The 23,905-nt window shown below is 45.1% G+C and overlaps 1 protein-coding gene across 1 annotated transcript in view; it reads left to right on the top strand.

Annotated features, from left to right (window-relative positions):
* LOC119454118 (BAI1-associated protein 3-like) overlaps positions 1–23,905 on the top strand; it is a 375,555-nt gene that overhangs the window by 303,416 nt on the left and 48,234 nt on the right. Inside the window, exons 9-18 of the mRNA XM_049667930.1 lie at positions 4,375–4,498; positions 7,273–7,356; positions 7,819–7,878; positions 9,978–10,102; positions 12,678–12,768; positions 13,789–13,845; positions 14,885–14,982; positions 16,200–16,251; positions 19,072–19,241; positions 19,557–19,680. Coding sequence (XP_049523887.1) covers positions 4,375–4,498; positions 7,273–7,356; positions 7,819–7,878; positions 9,978–10,102; positions 12,678–12,768; positions 13,789–13,845; positions 14,885–14,982; positions 16,200–16,251; positions 19,072–19,241; positions 19,557–19,680 — 985 coding nt within the window. The remainder of the gene's footprint in view (positions 1–4,374; positions 4,499–7,272; positions 7,357–7,818; positions 7,879–9,977; positions 10,103–12,677; positions 12,769–13,788; positions 13,846–14,884; positions 14,983–16,199; positions 16,252–19,071; positions 19,242–19,556; positions 19,681–23,905) is intronic.

The following is a 23,905-nucleotide window of genomic DNA, read 5'->3' as shown; positions in this document are numbered from 1 at the left end:
TATGTCACTCCGCTTGCTGGGTGGCAAATAGGTTTACATAATTTTAAATTAGAATTAAATTCCTGGCTTTTCACGTGCCAGAACCGCGACGTGATTAGGTAACACGCCGTAATTGGGGATTCCGGATTAATTTTGACCACGGGGGGTTCTTTAACTTGCACCTAATACGCGGTCGACGAGTGCTTTATACAGTATAGAGTCCAGGCGACACGGTCCAACAGCGCAACGGAAAATCTACTGCGCCAACACGATGGTTTAGGTTGAAATATTTGACGCCTTGACGTGTACCAAATACGCCGTATTTTGCGACATAAAAGCACGAGTCTTAATTTTACACCAAAATAAATCATGCGTACGTTCATAATTTTCTTTCATAGGCGACGGACTATTTTTTTTTTCTCGCTGAGGCACGCAGCGAGACAAGTCTCTCTGGTCTTCGTAGCGTTGCTTGCTTGTGTGTAAAACTGAGTATAGTCGTTTCTTTATACTACCATGTAGTCGTAATGGCGTACCTGGTAATAACCTACAAAACTTTGATAGAATGTAAGTTTGGTTATGTTGGTATTCCACTTTAGGGGCCCTTACAGTGCGCAGTGAACGCCGGGACAGTATCAAGGACGCAGACAAAGCGCTCACATTCCAACATTTGTATTTTTACAGAGGCCACATTTGTAATATACATAGCAGAGAGAACAACAGCTTGCGCAAGCGGATCTTATACAAGTTACTAAGTCAAGTTATACTGAGCACATACTGACATACTGAATCTTGACTACATATATTAGGCTATTAGAGGGGAACTCCGTGGGAATTTTGGGTGGAATGTACCTGTATTCGTCTAACCTTCGTGCCTGCGGCTTCAGACGTTCATGTGGTGTTATTTATTGTAAAATTTCAGCAGCTTTATCATCGTGAATTTCGTACCAATAACAGTTCGACATAGGAAGGCAATAAGTCCCGGAGCGCATGCACACGCGAGCACACGCGTAATCAGTGTAAAGTGTTGAATTTATAACGAGATTATTAATTGAGAAATGATGAATTCGCAAACTCGCTATCGCTGTTTGAACCCGGAAGCTCGAAGTATAGTTGAATACGTGTTCTGCAACCCAGCATTCCAACTCTATCTGAACAGCCATACCTTCAAACTCCCATTGGCACTAGCGCCAGTTTTTTCTTGGAAACTTTATGCTTTTGACGACTACGGCTGTTACCATGGAAAATAGCGGCTGTAACAAAACAAAAACAGCAGGTATAAAGAGACGGAGACGGTGTTAGGGGAGTATCTTGCCGGGCGGCAGCGTGTACCGAGAAAAGCGCAGGTTTTCAGCGAAAAGCTGCCGCGCTGCCTGTTTTTTGGGACTCGTCAGCGTTTCTCGAGCTCTCCACGCAGCATAGACGTCGTCAAGAGGCAGGTGTTTTTGTTTGATTGCTTCGTTGCAGACGTATTTCGGTGTGTTGCCATCTCTTTTGTGGCTTTCGCCGAACCGAGATTTTCAACTGACGCCGGGGGAGAACTGGCGACATCCCGTAATAAAAAAATGTGAGCAATGCTATAAAGCCTGCGGAAGAAATACACGTGCATTATCGGCGCTCAGAACGAGCGAGACTGTGTATATGCGCAAACAATTAGGGAGCGTTATGCGACGAAAGGGGGAAATAACCAAAATGGGAGAGATAAGACAAAGGGGAAGGAGAAACACAAACGACAAAAAGTGAACAAATAAATGGATTTCTTTCTCCGAATGGTTCTTGCGTTGCTCTTCAGTGGCTTTTGATGAACGAGGAAATGGTAACGCACTGTCGCCTGTAGACGGCATAGCAGCTCTCTGCTTGGGAAATGTCTACAACCTACCGCAAACGACGCCGTGTATCGGTAAGTGCAGTGTATCGACTTATCGACGCTATATGGAGAAAGAAATGGAGCTGGGCAGGTCATGTGATGCGTAGGACGGATAACCGGTACACCACTTAGAGTTACAGAATGGGTGCCAAGAGAAGGGCAGCGACGTCGAGGACGGCATAAAACAAGGTGGCGTGATGAAGTTAGGAAATTTGCAGGCGAAAGTTGGATCAGCTAGCACAAGACAGGGGTAATTGGAGATCGCCGGGAGAGGCTTGCGATGGCCTTATATATAGACTGATGATGGTGATGATGGTGAATTTAGCGATAGACTGCATACATGTTAGTAGGATGACTAGAGCCAACACTATAGCCGACAGTGTGCTCGCGGTCCGAAAGGGCGGTGAAAGGAGCTGGTTGGTGGCTATTCATGCTTTCTTCTTACGCTACGTACGAAGAGACGGGGACGGGGAAACACGGGCAAATGAGGTTCGAGACCGGGCTAGTTGGGGTTCCATGTTACCGGGCCTCTTCGATTATCCGTTTCCGACGGTCCCGGACTGTCCGAGGTGGCGCTTTCAGCCAATGAGCGCTGCGTATTCGGCGTCTCGGACGTTCTGCGACTGTCAGGGACGGATAATCGAAGAGGGCCCATTTGCAGCGCACACCGGGACAAAGACCAGAAAGGACGAAGCCAGACGCTGACTTCCAACTGTGTTTGATTTCCCGCGAGTAACACGTATGCGCACACAAGGAATTTATAATCTCGTGGGCTTTCAAGAAAACAAACACAAAGTGCAGGAAGGCAGAGATGTTTTTTTTTAGCGCTACACTGTTCAGATTGCAGATGCGCCCCTCGGTTTAAAAATGCCGCAGTAATCGGTAGACGCCTGAATAACCAAACTGGAATCACTAACGGAGCTACGGCCATTGCTAATAGTTCTGTCAGCACGCCTTCTATCGCTCTTCCGCAGAAAAAAAAACATTAATAATAATTATCATATTTAGGATGCGCGGAAAGCTGTGCGCACAGTTAGGGTGTTTCACAGTCGGCAGAGAGCCACGCACCTGTTATCAGGATTTGGTTGTATAACTTTTTTTTCATGATTATAAATTTCACGTATGCATATGTATTTTATTCGTGCACGTGCGCCCAATGCATGGTACACGGGAATTTTTGCATGTCCGCCTCCATCTAAATTCAGCTGCCGCGGCCCGGATCTGATCCAGCGACCTCGTGCCGAGTAGACAACACCTGTCTGACATAACGGCATATTCTCTACGCAAGAAATTGCCGCTTCAGCTAGCTCTACGGATGGCATGATGACACACGTGGTGTCCCTATTTCAGAGCACAATTGCTTGCCTTCTTTAATTTCTACGTGTTTGGTATTTGTATGTTACGACGAGTAACAATGAAATAGCCTCTTCTTCTTTTTAAATAATATAAGCTTGGCAAGTCTACCTTCGTAGACACCTGCTGTTCTATTTTTCAAAAAACGAAGCCAAAAGAGGTAACCGAAAAACTTTAGCTCTACTTCGAAGCATGGTGTAAGCCGCATGCTATAGCAATGCTTTAAGCATCTTCCTGTGCACGCCAGTTCTTTAAGAAAAAAGGAAAACCACTCTGTGTGAAACCACGGTGATGAAAGAACGCCTGCAATGCACATTTCTTATGCTATGAGATTGCGATCTTATCCATAATAAAGAATGAACACGATGAGCGTAGACGTGATTATCGTTATTTATGTGTTTATGCAAACAATAAAGTTTTTTACTCGGAAAAACGTGAGATATGCTCGCCTGCTCCAGATACACGGAAATGATGCTGTTCCTATGCGCTCATGTCATTTGAATGAACAGTGATGCCACGAGGCAGTATACGATGGTTTATTGGCCTGTTTCCTGCTCCTAAGTTGATGTGCTACGTGACACTGGCTAGCACTCCCAGGGCTATATACTCATGTACACATACATAAATACATAATAAAGTTAACCGGAGCAATGGCCGCTGCGGCTTAAGGATAGAGAACCGCAAGCGTAATGAGGAAGTTGTTGGTTTGGCTCCTGCCAGTGGCAAGTCATGTTTCTGTCGCTTGCTTTATAATTTTCCGAATATATTTTGCGTCACATTTACTACTGCACAGGTATTTCTACATCTCAGCAGTTAACTTTTTCTAGGCTTCCTGTAGCTTCATTGTCTGTTTGCTTCGTGTACCTCTCTTGTCTCTTCGCCTTGCCTATGAGTAGAGTAGCAGTCTAGAGGACATTGTATACCTCAGGAAAACCTCTCTGCGTTTCCTCAATAAATTTACCTCTCTCTCGTCTGGTTGTGTAACAAAAAAAAAAAATCTAGCCCCGCGGTTTCCTTATTTCTTGCCGCTCTATGGATATATCGAGCTCATGAGTGAGGGCTTGCTTATAAGAATTTGCAATAAATAGGGATCAGGGTCAGTAAAGTTTTCTTGGGCTTCAAGGGTATCGGAGCCGAAGTTATTGACGCAATCATGACTTTTGTTTTTTCTTGTGCAGCCGATGGGTGATGTACTCTCGGAAGCACATGGGCGTATCCTTGGACTACGCGCTATTGCTGCAGCTGCTGGACGACCTGGACCGCGCCTGGGAAGACTCGGATCGGCCATTATCAAGGGACGAGGTAAGGCCGAAATTAGTGAAGTTCGCAGAAACTTCTGTCGCTTCTGCAGTTCCCGGTATTCCAGTAAGTGAAGAGCAGAAGGGCCGCAAAGCTCCCGCAAATAGGACGAACGAAAATTTAATAAATTTGTAGTTTTTCGTGCCACACCCTCTATGTGATTATCAGGCACGTCGTATAGTGGAGGCCCCTTGTATAATTTTGACCAGTTGGAGTTTTTTTTTAATGTAGCACCTAAATGTAAGTACATGACCGCTTTTGCATTTCACATGAGACAAATGCGAAAGAGCTCAATGTTAAGAAGGCGTGAAGACTTCGTTACTTCAAGCCTTCATAACCTTCTGCTCTTTCGAATCTCTCCTACTGACCAGAAAAGATTTCGTAAAGCTGCTAATATCAACAAGGCTGATTCTTGGGCTAGTTGGTACGATTTCATTTGCTTCACCTTGATTACCTTTCCAAAAAACACCGCGCCTTGTGGCGGGCCCTGTTGTTTATGTACCGTATTTTTGGGACTATAGTTTGCACCCGGTGTATAGTCCGCAGGGATGAAGTTTGACAGAAATTAGGTGTTTTAGCTTTTCTGCGAACAGTAAGCTTGACGTGAGGAGAATGTTTTATTGTCAACTAGTAAAAGCCTGGGTCCTGTAATAAATAGTATATAGGAGTGAATACTAAAAACCGTCAAAATCACTCTCGTCGGGCTGCCAGAACAAAACAAGTCACGCAGTCATTCGAGGAACGGATTCACGAGGTCTTCATCGCTTTCAGAGTCTTTAGTTCTTTCTCATGGTCAACTGCACTGAGCTTCAACAATTCCGCGGAAGCGCAGCTATTCACTTGCATAGTGTGATGCTGTTGCATATTTACGGCGCCTACGGTGGCTCAAGGTGAAACCAATAAAATAAATAAATGAAAAAAAATATTTGATGCAATGTGTCGACATCTGTGTAATTTCAGGAAAAGCCAATAGTCCGCGGAATCAAGTTTGGAAGGGGGACGTAATCGAAGTTGCTGAAGCATTCACTTGGGACAGTATTTTTTTTAAACTTTATTCTTGGTCAGGCACACTTCACGCACCGTCGATATTCATACAGGAGTCATTAGATGGGAACGGGGTGACAGAAAAGTTGCTGCTGGCAGTGAATGGAGTGTTGTATGTTGCGGTGTGAATGGTATGTGGTATGAATGGAGTGTTGGCGCAGATGTGTGTCAGTTTCTTCTATGTTGTCCTATGCGTAACAGCATAGCGCAGTAAAGAAAACTACATCCTACCACCTAGCCCCCGCCGAAGCCTCATCGTGGTTTGTTGGACGATTTTTCCGGATGATACGAATTCATACTGGCAAGGGGGCAGACCGAAGAGTTGTCCATGAAATGAGTGTGCTCTTGATAACTCTATCGGACGCAGCTGTCGTTGCCGGCAATCGAGCACGCACGGTGCCACGAGGACACGTGGACGACGAAGTTTGCTACGACGATGCCCACGTGACAGAGATCAGCGTCGACTTCCATCTCGAGCAAGCGATGGACCGGAAGCAGCATCGACGTCCGAGCATTGAACAAAAGTTCATGAGCTTCTGGAAGAAACGCAAACGGCAGCTGTCGTCTGTGTGTTCCAGCGGGAAGAACAAAATGCCCCGAGTCGACGAAGAGCGAGAACTCATGCTCATGGACGCTTGAGAGGTGTGCATTACACGAGATGCTTGAAGTTTGTGGCATTGGCTTATAGACAAAGGCTGTTGAAATTCAGCAGGCGTACACTGAATGCCTCTGCTTGCTTTCGCAACGGTTATCTCTGCGAGCTTAGACGGAAAATACTTCACTTTGACTTCGTCAGAAGAAAAACGTGTAGAGGAACCGTGGGCGTCTTCAAGTGAGCCACATTCTTCTGCGATAAGTCTGTTGTGACAAAAAAACTAGAATTTAATAGCTGTAAGCTGTTTTTAGGCCTTCCATTCATATTACTACATGGAAGACTCCTGCGTAGGTAGGAGTTATTCACTCAACCCGGCGTCCTGCCATTCTTGCCTTTATTATCATTACCCTTGTTTAACCGTTTTTTCATGTACTTATATGTGGCCCGTAAACGGAGATAACTTGAACAGCTAGACATATTTCACACCTCAGTGTCGGCACAGCAACGAGTAACAGTATAGCGGCGAAGCCTTGCAAAGGAATGTGTGTGTCTGCCTTACGTGTAATAGAGTTTGTGTCCAAATGTATTTTATACTTAAATGAATTGCAGACGAATTCGTCTTCTGTTCAGCCACACCAATGATGCCCTAATGATGACAGTCGTATTCCATGCGATCACGATTGGTCGTCAGCGTTGGAAAAAGAAAGGAAGATGCAAGACGCGTCTTCGAGTCGAAGTGCTCATGTATCCTTCTTGATTATGCGACGATCGACAACGCCCATTTCTGCATCTGTTGCCTTTTACTATCGCACATCTGACTTCGCTTTGAGAGAAGCTGGCACACAGGATGTGTATGTTCTCAACGTCCAATGGCCGTGAGTTTGCAGAAAACCTCGAAGATATGCATTAGGAATCTTTATGTTGCACGGTGAGCGTGGAAGAATGAAGTGAGAAGTACAAGACTCCTGGATGTCCTCGACTTCTTTGGCCGCTTTTCTTCTCTACCATCTGCGCAGACTGGGCTTCTTCATCATCAAGTTTGTCCTACACGCGCGAAGTCCTTACTACAGTGCCTGTGCCCGACATTGTCTCTCTTTTGTATGTATCGTTTCAGTACTTTTTGTTTTTCTTGTTCTAGGACCAAAGCATGGGCATACGTGAAAGGCTTGTCATTCAGGCTGAGGTCAAGGAAGACACTAGCCCCAGGGTGTCGAAGAAAGAAGTGAGCCTATAAGGAACAGCGCGCGCTCCTCTCAAAGCTCATTGACTCTCGTCTGAACTCCCTCTTTTTTCTGCGGCTGATGGCTGCCGCCTTGTCTGTCGCCTTTTGTGATCTTTGAGCACTCACAAGCATTTTCCCAAAGAATGTATCGCCGCTTACAAATTTCTTTCAATGCTGATCTCTTCTCTTCCCTCATCTGACGCGGAACCTTTTGAACGCCTTCAGCATGCTCCTCACTGTCACATTGACGCCATACTCACACCTTTTTCAATACTTTGTGCTTCCGCCCGCCGAGCTCGCTAACACGCGTTGTCGTTGAATGGGAGAACGCAATAACCGCACTGGGAGAAGGTCAGCTTGCGTCGCAAAGCTTTATGGGAAAGCACTCCGGGCTTTGTGGCGCGGCTTCGTAACGCATCTGTCGGATGTTATCACCCGAATGACCTCGCCTGTTCTCGCCAGGAGTCCTCGGCAAGCCAGTACGGACCGGAAGGCCAGCAAAGACGCTTGTTGCGTCAAGAAGTGAGGGCCCTCTTCAACCTTTTAGTATGTTCGGCACGTTCTAGAACACTGAATTTTTCGGACCTAGAAACTATCACACGGCGAGTTTTGTGTTCTCGACGTGTTGTAATATGTTGCGTTTGAAAGTTAATAGAGAAACGGGGACCATTGAGCTTAAGAGTAAAACTTTACGTGACACCACCTGTTTACGATTAGGGCCCAGGTTACCTGAAATGAAGTTTTACAATAGGCGTCTTGCAAAGTTTGTACAAGGTTGTGACAGGTAGTAAACACGTTTCCATATTCGAAATGTGCTATGAAAGAATCTCGCTGTGCCATGGCGGTTGCTTTTAGCATTCAAGTAGTATTTCTTGGGATTGGGTCCATATTACAGTGTGGAAGTATCCAGGCAGACAAAATGCGCCTGACATCTAAATCAAAGCCACAAAGCCTTGATTAGAAGGCATGCACTACATGCTTTTCGCATTTTGCGACAAAACTGTTAGAAATAAGCTCTTTTGTTCCTGCGAAACATGGGCAGTGCTGACAGAAAAACAGAATGAACTTTCTGAAATTCCAGTTTAGTGGCAACGACCAAGGTTCCGCCTGCCGTTGATGCCTAGTATGGCGAAACGTTTGTGTAAAATACGTACGTAAATCGGGGATTATCCTGCTGCGGCTCGCACGGGAAAATCTTTCTGCAGAGAAGTGATGCCTCATGTTTATGTAGCCCAATCGCACTGGATGCATTTCGTAGGAAACCGAATGTACTCTCTTTGGCTATGAGCGAGGCCTGCCAAGACAACGGACTTAGGTCTTATAAGCGTAAGCGTCTGAACATCCTGACATTCGCATTACCTGATACTCGCATTATCCCTGCCTCTTGTGTGTTTCAAGAAACTTATTCTCTTCTGTCTGTGCACTGATAAGTCCAATGTCCCGCGTCTAAGCATCTATTCGCGAACCTTTTACCTCGCTGGCATTGTGTGCCTCTGTTGTGCAAATGTCTGCCGGCACTCAGGCCGTTTCTTCGCTCTAGTTTCGAGCTTAGGTGTTTGTTCAATTTCTTTCTGCTCATTTCTCTTCAGCTTTGATGCGTAATCGTCGACACACTGTAATACGTCGGCATTCTGTCGCTACCGGTTTTTCTTTTGTCCTTGCTATTATCAAGAACTTGATGATAATGCCTGTGTTATCACATGTGATATCTTCTTGAGCTATCTCTTCTAATACGTTTGAAAGACATTCGTGAATGTTTAGCATGAACTGACTCGAACTAATCAACAAACCACTACTGAACTACAAAATGTATTGATACTCCAATAAACCGTGAAATATTGTAATTGAAAAAGAAAACTTTGTTACCAAGTGTGCAGAGAAAAATGTCTGCTCATATAACTTCTGCAGGCGCTCGTAAGGCGTCAACATATTAACGCGGTAGCGTTAAGGGCCCCATGTCACAGAAAATCCGGCGTGGGCGTGGGCGCGCCGGCGTCGTTGGTGGAAGTTATCATCCCGAACCACCCCGACCGCGCAGGCCCTCCGCGTGGCGCAAAGCGTTAATGAACAAAATTGAATTTCGCGAAGTAAAATCTTGCCAGAAAAATCGTAAAGTATGACTTATCCACAACTTACAGACGTGATAACGTCGGATTGTAATTTGAATATACGAGAAAACATAATTCAGTTGCCGGGTAGCCTGATAAGCAGCCAGAGACCTTTGAATGCTATCGCGTTCTATTCTTAAAGGCGAAGCTTAAGCGTGTTCCAAATTTTTATTTAAGATTTGTGTTGGCACCCCTTGTGACAGCACAGAATTTATAGTGAGATTCTTACTGGATGAGTAGCACACAGCAGAAAAAATAAACACGGTAGGCCTGAGGCCTTACGAAAGAGCACAACTACTATACGCCTCCTTCTATAAACAAAACCGTCCGTGAGTGGTCCGAGGACAAATGACCGAGTGGCGAATACCTTTTGTCGCGCCCGTTTCTCGCTCGCGTTCCATTAATCAAGAGTTGACCAAGACGCGGGAGTATAGAGCGAGCTTTCCTTGCTGGGTGGTTTGCCTTTTCTCACGGGATTGCCGTATCTCCTTCCTCCTTCCCGACATCGCGTAGGAGGCCTGCCTCGCCGAGTCCTTCAACGTGTTCATCGACTATTGCCTCGAGCTGCTCCAGAAGCACCGGGACCTCTTCCCTTTGACGCACGTGGAAGCCGAACACAAGCTGGTTCACCTGCTCAAGTGAGGGCACTGTCGTGAAATGAACTCGTCAGAGAATTCGGAAAACTGATCGAATGATTGATCCGAGTGTATCGGCCTGTTTATTTGTCTCCCTACCCGCCGATATCCCGAACGACGCACTGTGTACGCAGCGCAGCATTTCCTCAGGTCGCCTGTAAAATTTCTGCAGAACTTAGGTTAGGTTAGGTTTGCATGAAATGGCGTACAAATTCCGGGAAAAAGCTTCCGAAACAGGCTGATTTATTGGACCGCGTACGCGCACGCTTCAGTAGGAAGAGATTCTACTGATGACTGAATATTTTTCAACAATGATTCATCCGACTACGTCGGTCAATTTAATTGTCTGTCTACGCGTCGATATCCCGACTGACGTGATCCGTACGTAGTGCAATATTTCATGTTCTTGTCTATAGAATTCCCGCGATAATTATGCGTAATTCATTACGAAAGCTTTACAAAAGCCCCAAAAAAGCATTCTGAAAACAGGCGGATATATTGGTCGACATACGCGGTCGCTTCTGTTGGAACAGACTTTGTTCAATTCAGCAATTAGAAACTCTTCAATAGGGTTTCCTATAGTGTGTCGAATTGAACTCTTTGTTCGTCCGCAAGACGAAAAACAGATAGAGTGAACGATGCGGTCGTCTGTCTTCTTCTTTGCTTGTAAACGCACGAATACCACGAATGACCTGCCACCAGCGCAGTCTAATTTGTCTCCGTGTTTTCCGTGCAAATCCCGAAGCAATCACACTCGATTAGTACGCAATTCCCATAAGTTCACGAAGAATTCTCAGCAAAAACGTGCTGCTTTATTGAAGGCCTTATGCAAGCGCTTCCCTGGGAATGTATTACGTATAATGAAAAATTTAAAACAAATCAACCAGTAACTTTTGTGTTGAACTAAGGCCGCGTAGGATCCAGCCGACAACTTGGGCGTATCGGAGTAGAAAAGGAGGCGTACACAGCAAAGCTGGTAGTCTTCAATTGTCCCCATGAATATTTACGCACTGGAAGGACTATCTAAATTGAAAATATTTATAATTATGGTAATGAGACAAAAACGTACTATGATTCGTAGCATGATCTGTAAGTAATATCCGCCCTCTAGAGTAAGCTAGCCGAAGAGGCAAATTGTGCCGTCTGCCGTAAGCGATGAAAAAGATAGGGTGTTGCCAGTTGGAAAAGGTCCTCTATGAGTGTGCGCCGAATTTTGTTTCCTTGGGTGGCATGTACCGTGTGTGCTAAAAGTTCGGATAACGCCGAAATCTGTTGCTGCGACTACACTCGAATGAAGAAGCGTTCTGCTGTGTCAGTTGCTGTAAAGCAAATCGTCTGGGATCGCCGAATTCTGACGAGGTCCTCATCTGTAGCTGAAAAGTCACATACTAGAGCCCGTATTGATGACTCTTCTGTTCGATAAGTGCAAAGTATTTACGGGATAAAGTCATGGTGCAAAACGCTGATGACGGCGACGGCGGCGTGATGACTAGGCAATCGCCACGGCGATTATCAGTCGTGGCCTCTTCCTTATCATGTAGAAAGATCGTGTTAAAATAGGATCTACGGGCCGCATGTTGTGAGACATAGTTACGGTGTCTTGGTCTGGAGATATTGGAGACCTTTAGGTTAGGGCACTGAAGCCTTGAGAAGATGCAAACTGCATTGCATGCCCCTTGCGTTTTTTTTTTTCGCGCACGGCAGTTTCTGTCTCAAAATGCTTGAGCACCCTAGCCAAAAACGCTCTATTGTCACATTGTAGAAACGGCGACGAACCAGTTCATCTCACAACTGATAGTCACGAATCTAACTCTTTATCGGGCGAACTTATGACTAGGAAAACGAGTAACACTCAAAGCACAACGATAGCTGCGAGTACAATGGCGAGGATCGTTTAAGCTGCTGAAGGCGTAAAGCGCGTGCGCTTTTCTACATCTTCTACACGAATCGCTGTGCATTCCTGAATAAGCACTCAAGCTCGATTACAGTTGAGAATGTACATGCAGAGACAAAATATTACGAGATCTGCGAACACGTTCCAAACTGTATTCTTGCGTGCTCTGACGAAGCAAGCGCCTGGTGTCGGGACATCGCATTACGCATGCGCGTACCTTCCTGCACGTGTGCCTGCCAATACATCCCCTTCCTGCCAGCCTGCTGTCGGAATCGTGATGATTCCAGGCGCTTGCATCGTCAGAGGACCCAAGAATGCACTTTGGCACGCACTCACAGATCTTGTAATATTTTGATCGCGCCGGCGCAACGGCATTCGCATCGTGCGCGCGCAATCTGATTAGACAAGACTCTTTCACTCCAGTAGCAGCAACGCTAAAAAAATTTTCGTGTAAAATATTCGCGTCTTGTACGCCAAGCGACATACTAATAACAGCGACGTTCCGGTGGAAAACGGTCCTCATCAGAAAACAAAATAATGTACGCGCGCCAATCATCTGGCGTTGAGGAACTACTTCCTGTTTTTTTTTTTGTGCAGGCAATTGTTTTGAGATTAAGCAGCTGTGACGTCGTACTTTAATTGTGATGTTGCATGTATAACTTCTGACTCTGTATCTTCCCGCAGGTGCCTGGCACTCATCTACCGGATGAAAGCGTTCCAGTGGTGCTGTCCTTTTAGAAACCAGCTCAGCGTTGAGATCACCAACACGCTGAAGGTAGGAAGCTGCGCGTTAATGACTACTAGTACAATGACATGCGTTCTCTTGAAATGTGCAGTCTTGGATCCACAGTTTCAGAAGAAGACTGCACTTGCTGCTTTCTTCATGCAAGCGGAATTGTATTGTGGAAGCACACTATACGGGGTCTTTTTTTAAACCCTACAGAACTCTTTCGAAATGGTTTGGAGGAGATACAATAATCGTAGTCCTTGGGTTGTAATACTTGAAGCGGCTGTCATTGCTGATAAGCTGTTCATATACTAATCTGTTCACTAACAGCTCCGTATTAATGTCTCATCCTGAAGCCATGTAGTAAAGTGTATTTCCTTATTATACAAGTGTTTTGTTTTAGGTTCGCTGTACGTGCGTACTAAAGCCGCAGTCGACGTCACCAGGTTTTGTTCCCATAACAGGCAGTAATAAACAAAGCCTTCAATAATTTTAAGAACTTGACGTAGGCGCTCTGCTGCAGAGCGCGAGGTCTAGGCTTTGATTTCTCATCGGGGTAGCTGCAGCCGTTGCGCAAAAACGCTTGCGAAGCGTGATAACGAACTAACGGGTGTTCACATAAGGGCGAATCGCAAATATTCTCGTGCATTGTAGCGGAGGAGCAGGGAGGCTTACCATTTAGCCTCACTCGCGTAAAGAGTTTTAGCGGTTAGAATGTTTTAAAAGATGTTCATGTGGTTGACATCATTCTGGAGCGCTCCATGACGGCGTCTTGTATCATATACAGTCGTGAAATTCTCGTCTTGAATTTAATAATTTTAGGTAGGCGTGTGTAAGCAACCCGACAAAATAGGACAAGGTGAGAAATCTTTAAACTAACGCGAAAATGGAACACAGTTGCGAGGAGAAAACATCAGTGCGTGTATTTGGGAGGGGGACAAGCAGATGTATTCGCTCATTCGGAAAAGTGGTTCTATCAATCAGTAAAATGAGCTAGATAACCTTAGTTGGAACGAAAGCAAGAGTCAACTTTAAGTTTGCGCCGTCGGTATTCTTCCGGTCTCGCAGAAAGGCTGTGCGGACTGGTTTCGGTGCACCCACGCCCTTCATCAGCCCTTGGTTCTGGTGAGTGAATCGACGTGCGGCTCTCTAACATTACCAAATTGAACCTGTTTGCGTGCTGACAGTTTACTACGATGTTGTAATGTGTATGTAAAATGATGTCACAATAGTCACAACGGCTAGAACTCAGCGCACGCTTCTTTGAATGGCAACTTACAATGTCAGTCTAAGTTTAGGACTGTAGACTATTAGACTACTTGGTGCTGCATATTGATCTTTGTGCTGAGCGGAAAAAAAATCTTCGGGAAAAGAGAGGTCAGGTGAACAGGACAGATGCTCACTAGCAATTGCGGATTGCTAGTGAGCGTCTGTCCTGTCCGCCAGTTTTCTTTTTTCACGACAATTTTTCCGCTCAGCACAATTATCAGTCGAAGTGCCTGCGTTTTTAGTTTCAGTAGGCACAAAGTGAGAAGATTGATGGCAAAACGCCGCCAAGAACAACATCGAGATAACGTGGTACTGTTATACAACACACAGGTGTCGAAAGCCACATGTTTAGTGATATCTTTTCAGCCGGATGACATGGTATGGCGTCAGGAACGGTGATTTAGTAGGCACGGTTGCGCTGGGGGTGTTTACAGTGCCGTGGCCGCTCGACCAAAACGCGAACCTTGTGTGTTTTGATCGATTGACCGTGACAGAGCATTTATGTCAACGTAGAGTGTACTGCTGCATTGCTGTTATAGTGTAAAAGCAAGGGGCAAGATAAATACATTCTATTAAGTGGTTCACAATGTAGGTGTGAGTGCGGAAGCAAAGTAAACCTCATCAGAGATTCTACACCAGATACCTCACAAAAAATTGAGTGTATGTAGAACAGTGATGTAGATTGCACTGACATTACATCAAAATGTCGATAATGCTTTTGTAGACTGTTTAAATTTATTGAGAAAATGACGCTTAAATAAATACATGACAACCAGGGCGTGTATGGTTCACAAACGGTGGATCTAGTGTGCAGCACAGAAGCAGGGAAATGCATGTCGTATTTCTTGACGCGCTGCTGTCGTCAGTGTCCTATGTTGGATATGTCACTTTGCAGACGGAGCAGACGGTACTGGCCAGTCTAACCGAACTGACCAACGCTCTCAACGCTGACCTGCACAAGGGCATCAAGTACTACAACCCAGTGTTTGAGACGTAAGGGTTCAGCTGCTTCCAAAACTTCTGCTTACCGTGCTCTGTTATCTTAGCGAATCGAAGTGTTTGATTTTGTAATTTGCTGCATTACAATGACTTACAACATGCATATAGGCCATGGACTCCAGAGAAGTAGGCCAGAAGTTAGGTTATTCTTCGACGTAATACGAAAAGAAAGATGAGTTTACCGGTAGTAAATTGGGGTGCCATGAAAGGGGTGCCACCTCTTGCTGTGTTAGTAACCTGTTGCAGTAGTTTTTTAAGGCGCACCAGACTGCACAAACTAAACACCGTCGCCGCAATACTGAACCGATGGGAGGCATCGTGTCTCTTTCCGCAGCGGTTAGAAGTTGCCTTCACGAAGTCTTACACAACACTAATCTTTATGACAGACAGTGCTGCTACGTAATGTGTGTGGCTACGAAGATGACACCGATTATTTATAGCGCCACTGTCCTTGATTTGCTTTTCAAAGGCAGTCGTTCGCCGACACGTTGCACCTGGTGTACGATGGGCCGCTGTCCGTGAAAGCGCTACATGGACAACCGTCCCTATCGCTCGTCATCCCGCAGGGCAGTGAATGTACTTTTGTGCTTATTCAGGGCGACTGGTCTGTGCGAACATCTTTCACGGCGCGGTGCCGTACGCGCGCTTTCACGCATTTACCGCGCCATTGCTGTTTCTCTCTGTCTCTATCTCATTCCTTTATTCCCCCTTTTCCTTCTTACCACACAGTGCTGCCAATGACACGCTTTTCTGGTTAACAACCCTGCCTACCCCATTTCTCCCTTTCTCCTCTCATTTTGTCAATCCTGTTATGTTTTTACTGATGGGGGAGGGGGGAGGGGGTGCAGTAGAACTGGATATGGTCTATTTGCTTGAAGATTTGTTTTGTTGCCAGATGCTTGTGCAGCCCCCAATTGGTACACAACGGATTTGTAAGTATCCTTAAAAGATGAGTACTTTTGCAAAGCATTGGTGCATTGCGTCTCCCAGTATCTGTTTTCAGTCACTTGTTTCCTCTCTCATTGCTATCCATATCAGAAAGGCTGCTTTAAGCTGCAGAGCTGTTTGTTCTTCGAACCCGGACTCACGTTGAGATAATCTTGTATCAATTCTTGCTCAGACAGGTCTTGTTAGTGTCACAGCTACCGATATAGGTGACGCGCTTTTCACTGTCAAACAATAAAGTTCAAAGCGATAATTTTTGTTTTCAGGTATGTGGGTGTCAACTACACAGGAGTTGTCTACAAGCAGCTGGAGAAATTGGTACGTGCTTGCACTTAGCCTCGTTGGTTTTCTTAAGAGGAAAATAAATAAACGAGTCTGTCTCGCTGCATGCCGACAATGGCTACTGCTTTTCACGGCTACAGTGTTTTCATTTTGACAATGTAATGTCAGGAAAACTAAAGAGAGATATAAAAATCCTTGCACTAGATAATACTTAAAAAAATTGCGGATATGCAAGAGTGACAATTTTCTACAAAAAACTGATAGTACGTGTATGTGAAAGGTGCTCAAGAGGGTCTCGCACTGTACAATTACTTTCTTTGTATTCTTGTATTGTCTTTCTGATAGGGGTGTAACAGGGTACCGAGCCAAAATGCAAGTTCACATTTGATTTTAGCACTTATCTAGACGATATGCAACAGCATGTTTTTACTGCTACGGACATTTTTCGGGGCATTAACAGCTGAATCACTGTAGACTACGTTCATGGTTGAATAATGTTATGTAACTATATTGGGTAGAATCGGCAACGTAGACCACAGAAAATACTTTACACCTATGGCTACGGTCCTTTGTTGTTTTCTTTTTTCTGGGGGGGGGGGGGGGGTTAAATATTTTGAATTTCGGGGAGTAAACACAGGGTGTTATTTAAAAAATAAAAACTATAACCGGAGAGAAATCGGGGGTCTTGTTTACAGGCAGCCCAAAGTTCGGTATTTTGCTGGCAACATTTACAATTATTACCAAAAACAATGGTCTCCTTTTGGACATAATCTCTTTATTTAAACGAGCGAAATCACTCACAGGAGCGTATGATGAAAAAAAGAGAGCTGCTCGCGTATAACGTTACGAACTCATCTCCAAAAGTCCTCATTTCAGGCGTTATTGATATAATTAAATGTAATAAAATTAGCAAAAACTACAAATATATAGAAGGGTTCGGCTATCTCTTCCTTACTTTGTTCTCTGTACCTCTTTAACAAAGTAGCACGAAAAGTATTGCACATGGCCGGACATGTTCGCATGAGTTGTGACGCTTTTTTCCTTATCTTACAAGCCCTTGTTGAAGTGCTTTATCGCATGCATTGGGAGCATTTCTGCGTCGATCCTAGGCCTGCCGGGCCTTTCGTCCTTGACTGTCGTGGTAATGTTTTACTCGTTTCCAATATCCACTGTTCCCCCCCAAAATATCATTGGAATACCAACTTCACATATAAGCCGCCCTTCTTTGAAAGCAACGTCGTTGGCTAAACATCTTCTCAACGTCGCAACTCCCGTTATCAATGCAAATCAACGTCGCAGCTGCGTTCATTCAATTCCTAGCGCACTAGCGCGGTTTACACGTGTACGACGGGCGAGAAATGTGACGCAGTGCGCCATTGCTGTATTAATTTAAACGATGCTACTAAAACAAAAGAAAAACATTCTTTCGTTCACTCAAGAAAGCAAGGCACCGAATATGATATATTTTTATACGGCCGGCCTTAGCTGAGTGTTAAGAAAAAAAAACGAGGCATATAACACATTCACATAATATTAAGAATATTATCATTATGATTATTTTTACCACTTGCTTGACAAAGACCCGCATTCATTAGTTTTGTAACACCTGTATTTATTATAAACTTTTAAGAAAGGGCAAACTTCGGGGAGAAACCGGGTTTATCTTGATTTTTATAAATTTAGTTTAGGGGGCAGAAAATTGGGAATTGAGCGGTTTGAAGGACCCTGCTTATAGCTTGTACGGTGCTTAATGCAGCTTGCAGAGAAGTTGTCAAAGTGCTGTGTTTCGTGAGATACGCAATCTTTCCGTTGCTTGTTGGTGCATAACAACAGGGCTGATGTGTGTACAAAGCTGGCACTTCTGAAATCGAACAATCACCTCTTACTTGAGATTGGCTCTGCTGGTGTAACTTGTTGAAGAACTGTTGTTTTGAACTTTACAACTGTGCTCAGGAGTGTTGAACATTGTTTTTCGCTGTAAAAAAAAATCTGTTCCTCTATTCACCACCCACTGTCTTTTTGCTCGCACGCTGCGATAGTTGAGAGAACGTGTCGCCAGGAAGCTGTGTCCGGAGGTAGGTCACCGTTTCGAGCGATTCGCATTCCTTCTCGGAACTTTGTAACAAAGCAGTATTTCTAGGGGGAAAGTTTTTCTTCGCTAAATTTCTTCATCAAACTTCCCACACGTTGCTCATTTGTGTGTAACTGATTCGCTTTAATCATTGTTCTTGTGCACGCCCTTGCTCGATAAATTTGGTCCGGTGCTGCCATCTGCTAGCCCCCTGGTTAGCTCAGATCTAGCTATTGCTGATACCACCTGACTAGTCGAGGTGTAGGTTCTATTTCTTACAAAACTCACCGTGGTTACTTAGTGGCTATGGTGTTGGGCTTCTAAGCACGAGTTCCCGGGATCAAATCCTGACCATGGCGGCCGCCGCATTTCGATGGGGGCGAAATTCGAGAAAGACGCCCGTGTACTTAAATTTAGGTGCACGTTAAAGAACATCCAGGTGGTCCAAATGATTCCCGAGTCCCCCACTACTGCGTGCCCCATAATCAGATCGTGGTTTGGCACGTAAAGCCATTCAATATAATTAATTTCATTTCTCACATAGCAAAATTTTAAGCATTCATAATACCTAAAGGCTCGAACACCCCAGTTCCGGCATGAACTGACCGTTGTTATACATTAGCAGGTTGTGCTCTGCGCATCAATAAGTGGAAGGGAGTAAACCACCTCTATGAACTCTCCTCACGATCATCCAGTTAACCCGACGCAATGATCGTGCCTCCACAATGCAGAAAAGAAGTTGATTTTTTTTTCTCTCGCGAAATCCTCCCCACCCTTTCGCACAGACTGGCGCAGAGCTTCCAGCCAAGGTGCAGGAAGTGTGCGGACAGGTGAATGCCATTGACTCGGCGGCGCAAGAGCTGTCGCAGGAGCACATCTCCATGGGGGCTGCCCTGTTCGAGCTGTACATGGCCCTGCAGGAGTTCGTGCGCTTCCGTGAACACATCCCGCACGAGTAAGTACAGCTCTACGGGCAATCCTTTCGATGTCCCTACGAGACTGGTTACTAGCGCGCACTTGAATGCACTGCTTGCGTAGGAACGCGTACCCAAGTGTCTACAGTGCGCTCTCGCATCGTACGGGCTTACATCACGTTATTTTGAGCGTCGCTCATGGGAAGAACTCACCACCTGATGAATGCAGCGTGAACCTCAAATGTCCGCACAGCTTCTAGCTGTTGCACGCTATACGATCGCTGAGAGGGAATTGTCGGCTGGCTCGATGACCACTGACGGTAATACAATGGCTGACCAAACATCACTGTTTTCAGGGACTGGCCGCAGTTGACCATGCTGAACTTCCACCTGTGGTTCTCCGACTCGGTCCAAGGGTGGTTCGCGGTCGCCAAGGTCAAGGCCCGGCAAAGGATACGCAAGGCCTTGGAACTAGACAGGGTACGTTTATATAGAAAGAAAAACCACCTTTCCCAGATGTATATTATTCCGACTAACTTATCCATCAGAAGTAGCGAAGCTGTATAAGGGAGTTATCCCGCCCATCGTAAGTACTAGGGTGTCTGTCTCGCAGCTGCCCAAAATCTACCCCAGACATTGCAGGTGTTTTACTATATCTGGTGCAATTCGATCTATCGAAGCCATTTGACGTGCTTCGCTATATCGGAGCTTATTACAGTGCTATCTGGGATATCCGCCGCATGTTTCTGCTTGCGGAACCAGCTGTGTATCGACGCCGGTGACTAGCTGTGCATTCCGTCGGACGTGTAGTCCTGGGCTGCTGCCTTTCTTAGTGATAAGATCGCGCATCACCAGAGCCGGCGTCAAACTGCGCGTTCTTTTCGACTGCCTGCAGTTTAAACCGATTAACACCCTTTAGGATCCTTAAGGGTGCAAATCGGTCTATAACACATGCCTTTACACCAAAGGGTGTAAGTATCTGAGTAATAGAAAGCACCTTTAAGGGTGTAAAACCGTCTACAGTGTGGACGTATGGCCGTTTCGATGCTCCAACGCAGGTTGCTGTGCTTTCTCTTCTTTGGTCACATGGGATACCTCCCACACCGCCGCTTCCGCCGCTCGACAGCTTCACTGTGAAAACGCCGAAAAGCAACACATAATGCTGCAGTATATATATATATATATATATATATATATATATATATATATATATATATATATATATCGCATTTTTCCGGGGTACTTGGTGGCTGAACCATAGTAAAGGCGTACGGACTTCAGGTGTTCTAAGTTCAGGGATGCACTGCAACTACTATTTATTCTTTGTTATACCGAGCCTACTCAGTAAGCCCCGTTCTTCGGAGGATTGTTCATAACTTGTTAAACTGTGGACGCCTCTTTAGAAACGGAGCCCTCCGTATCCGAGAACCGAAAACGTGACAACGGGATGGCACAGCTGCTGAGCCGTTCCGCCATAATGATAGAGTAAGCGTACTTAATTGCGCTTAACTGTGACAGCTGCAAATAACAGAAATGTCAGGTTGGAACTGAAATCTGATAAGATATTCGCAGAAATATTAAGAGTATTTTTTGGTACCAGCTTCGCAAGAATTTACTTGTGGTTCATTTTAAAATGTTTTACTTGTCTTTCAAACGGCAGGTGCACACTAAAGGTACATAACATTGTTCGGCCTGATAATCAGTTCAGAAATTATCAAATTGCCCCAAAATGTCACATTTCGTGCCTATTATATGAAAGTGTGTTCATGTTCGACCTCACAATTTAGGTGGCTGTATATGGTGCACAAAATAATTGTGATATCTTTGTGACCGGCTTCTTCCTATTGTCTTTCTGTGTGCTTACCCACCACGCTTGGATAGAGGGTGAGTTGCTGCATCACGCGTATGTCTCGCTGCCACTCTGCATTCTATGACCCGATCCCTGAAGCATGCAATATCTGCAAATTACACTTGCTGTTCTTGCTTATGCTTGTACTTTTTAGCTTCTCAGACCTTCCCTAGGCTGTGGATGTGTGCATATGTTGATGGTGATAGACCATTTCGAATTCGTATAGTTGTACTCAAACTTTTCTATATGCAGCGGAGTAAGTGCATGTGCTTTCCATATGTAGTCTGTACAATCTCTTCGTAGTTCTGAGGATAGCACGTGGATTTTTCACTATTTGTTTGAGTATATTGGACGGGAAAGTATGAGTTACTGCCTTGAATACGGAAAGTTTCATTATGCTACCGTCTGTTGTTATGGGAAGTGCTTCTAGGTGATTAGAGCATGCAGCTTCATAGGCCCCTCGGAGCTGTCGTAAATATGCAAGGGCTCATTTATAAAAGTTTGCTTGGGCAGTGAAATGTATTCATTGCATTCAACGACACCGCAAGTATAAGAATTTGCGCGTGCCATTTTTTTAAGTATTAGTTTGTTCCTTGGCTTAATTAAATGTTGTACAAACATAGTCGCGTGTTTTGGTAGACTAAAAGATACACTGTATGGCTGCATCGGGCTGCCTCTCATACTGTAATCAACTTTCAACTTTAAACATAAAGCTTTCACAACCAGTACTACCTCAAAGACAAACTACGGGGCCCATATAAACAAAATCGTCTTAAGTGTGAATTGCTCGTAAGAAAAAGTTCCTGCCAGTCCTGATGCTTGGGATATTGACGTGAAGTGACACTGTGAAGGCACTTGCAAACGAAACGATATGGGAATTCGGCCCCAGATTACTGTGGGTTCATTCTTGAATGCAATCGCCCTACCGAAAAAAAAATCGATCTTCCCATAACTACCATATTCAACAACATCATATGACATATCGGAAAAAGCGGGTTTTTATACAATATCCTGTGTGTTTGATATCTGATTATTGGATATTGTGCTTGCGGATCATATGATTGCTTCCAATCGGCCGGACGTGGCGTTAATTATGCGCAGAAACGACAACTTCAGCTTAAAACTACGATACCTGGCAAGATGTATCTGGCGGTTATACTAATGAAGCGTAGTGGTCTCTGAAGAAGGAAGAATAACACAACCAAACCATAAAAAATAGGAAATATTAACAAGCAGGCTTGTCTGAAAGAAGGAAAAGATCTCCATTTTTTTTTCTTGTCTTGCGGCGCTCGGACGTGAGTGTAAAGTTGAGGCAAAGGAAGGCAATTAGTTTCACTGGATCATTAAAAGTTCTCCCCAGGCATTGAGCACGAGCCTAAGAAGTTCAAACGATAAAATAAAATGAAGAGTCTTGCTCTAACCGCGGCTGCTCGTTATGCCAAGGGCGTGGTCCAGGTGCGCCGGGTGCGATTACCGAAGAAAGACGCCGTGGTGCGCTAGGAAATAAGGAGCTTATTGAAAAATGTCGCTCGCTTACGCGTACGTTCCTATAGGCCGACGCATGAAATAAAGACACCGTCGAGAAGTGATATGCTGTTTCATAATCGTGTGCAGGTATCGTTCTAACCTAATGATAAGGCACGCGTGTGTGCCTGATTTCACCACTGCAATGGTGGTGAAATGGCAAAGACGCCGCGTCGCATGCAAAGGTGCTGGGTTCGAATCCACCGCTTTTCTAATGGGCAGAAGTGTCCCGCGACCTGGTGCCGGGCTGCTTGTGGGGGTTCGCACCTAGCAACTGGGCCCTACAGAGATTTATAGGCATTGTCTCAGATCGCCCCTTGTCCAATTACAGACGGCCTCGTCGTAATGTACCCACCGGGGCTGTGGTAGGCACACTACAGCTGCTGCTGGGTACATACGGGCAAAATGGGTACAAGTGCGCTCCCGACCAGGAGTGCCCAACGCTTGGGAAGAACTGTTTCTTCCCGATCCGAGGGCGTCCCGACCTAATAGGTGCATTGGGAGGCCACACAGAAAATTCCTAGCGTGGGAGTGGCCCAGACCTCCTTGTGTCATTGTTTTGCTGTGCCCATAGAGTTCGATGAGATTCGCATAGCCCGGGCTCTTTTCTCAGCACAGTAGACCCATAGGAAAAAGCCGAGTGTCATGCTGGGGGTACCTTTGCCCATTTGGATAACCGGTTGGTAACCGACGCTAACGTGGTTTTGAACCAACGACCTTCCGACGCCGAAGCGTGTGTCATGCTTGTATTAAACGTTCACGTTAGAAAAAAAATAGAAACGAAACGACATGTGGCTCACAGTTTTATCACTTAATGAAAAAACTTATTCACGAAACTCTTGTGCAAGGTTACATTGCCCAAAAAGGCGCTCTGTCAGGACAGGCATTAGAAACCAAAAAAAAAAACGCAGTTGCCCGCAAATGCTGGGAATAGGAAGCACAAATGGTTTGACAGTATGATTGATGCATAATCACTGTATGAGCTGTAAGCGTGTGCCTTTTACATGAAAACAACTTTGGTTACTCGACTGCATGCGCTGCTTATCTGTTACCCTTATTACAGATGTACAACTAACCGTGTCGTACTTGCCGCGTGGTCATTATCGGTACAGAAAAATGATAAATGGTATTATTTGTATAGAGAAAAATTAGAAAGCTCTCAGCAGTGCCAATGCTTCTGAAACGTTCTCTCATAAGTTTGGGAAATTCGGAACACTATACGTTCTGTTATTTAAGTTAGACAGATGCATATGTTTTTCTTTTACCCGCCGAAGCTCTCTAGACACCAGTGAATGTGTTTAAGCACAAGAATTAATATGCTACTCTCCATGT

The sequence above is a fragment of the Dermacentor silvarum genome, chromosome 5 (genome assembly GCF_013339745.2).
Source record: "Dermacentor silvarum isolate Dsil-2018 chromosome 5, BIME_Dsil_1.4, whole genome shotgun sequence".
In the NCBI taxonomy this organism is placed as follows: Eukaryota; Metazoa; Arthropoda; class Arachnida; order Ixodida; family Ixodidae; genus Dermacentor; species Dermacentor silvarum.
The sequence above is the reverse complement of the archived record's forward strand: the minus strand, read 5'-3'. Positions and strand labels throughout refer to the sequence as shown.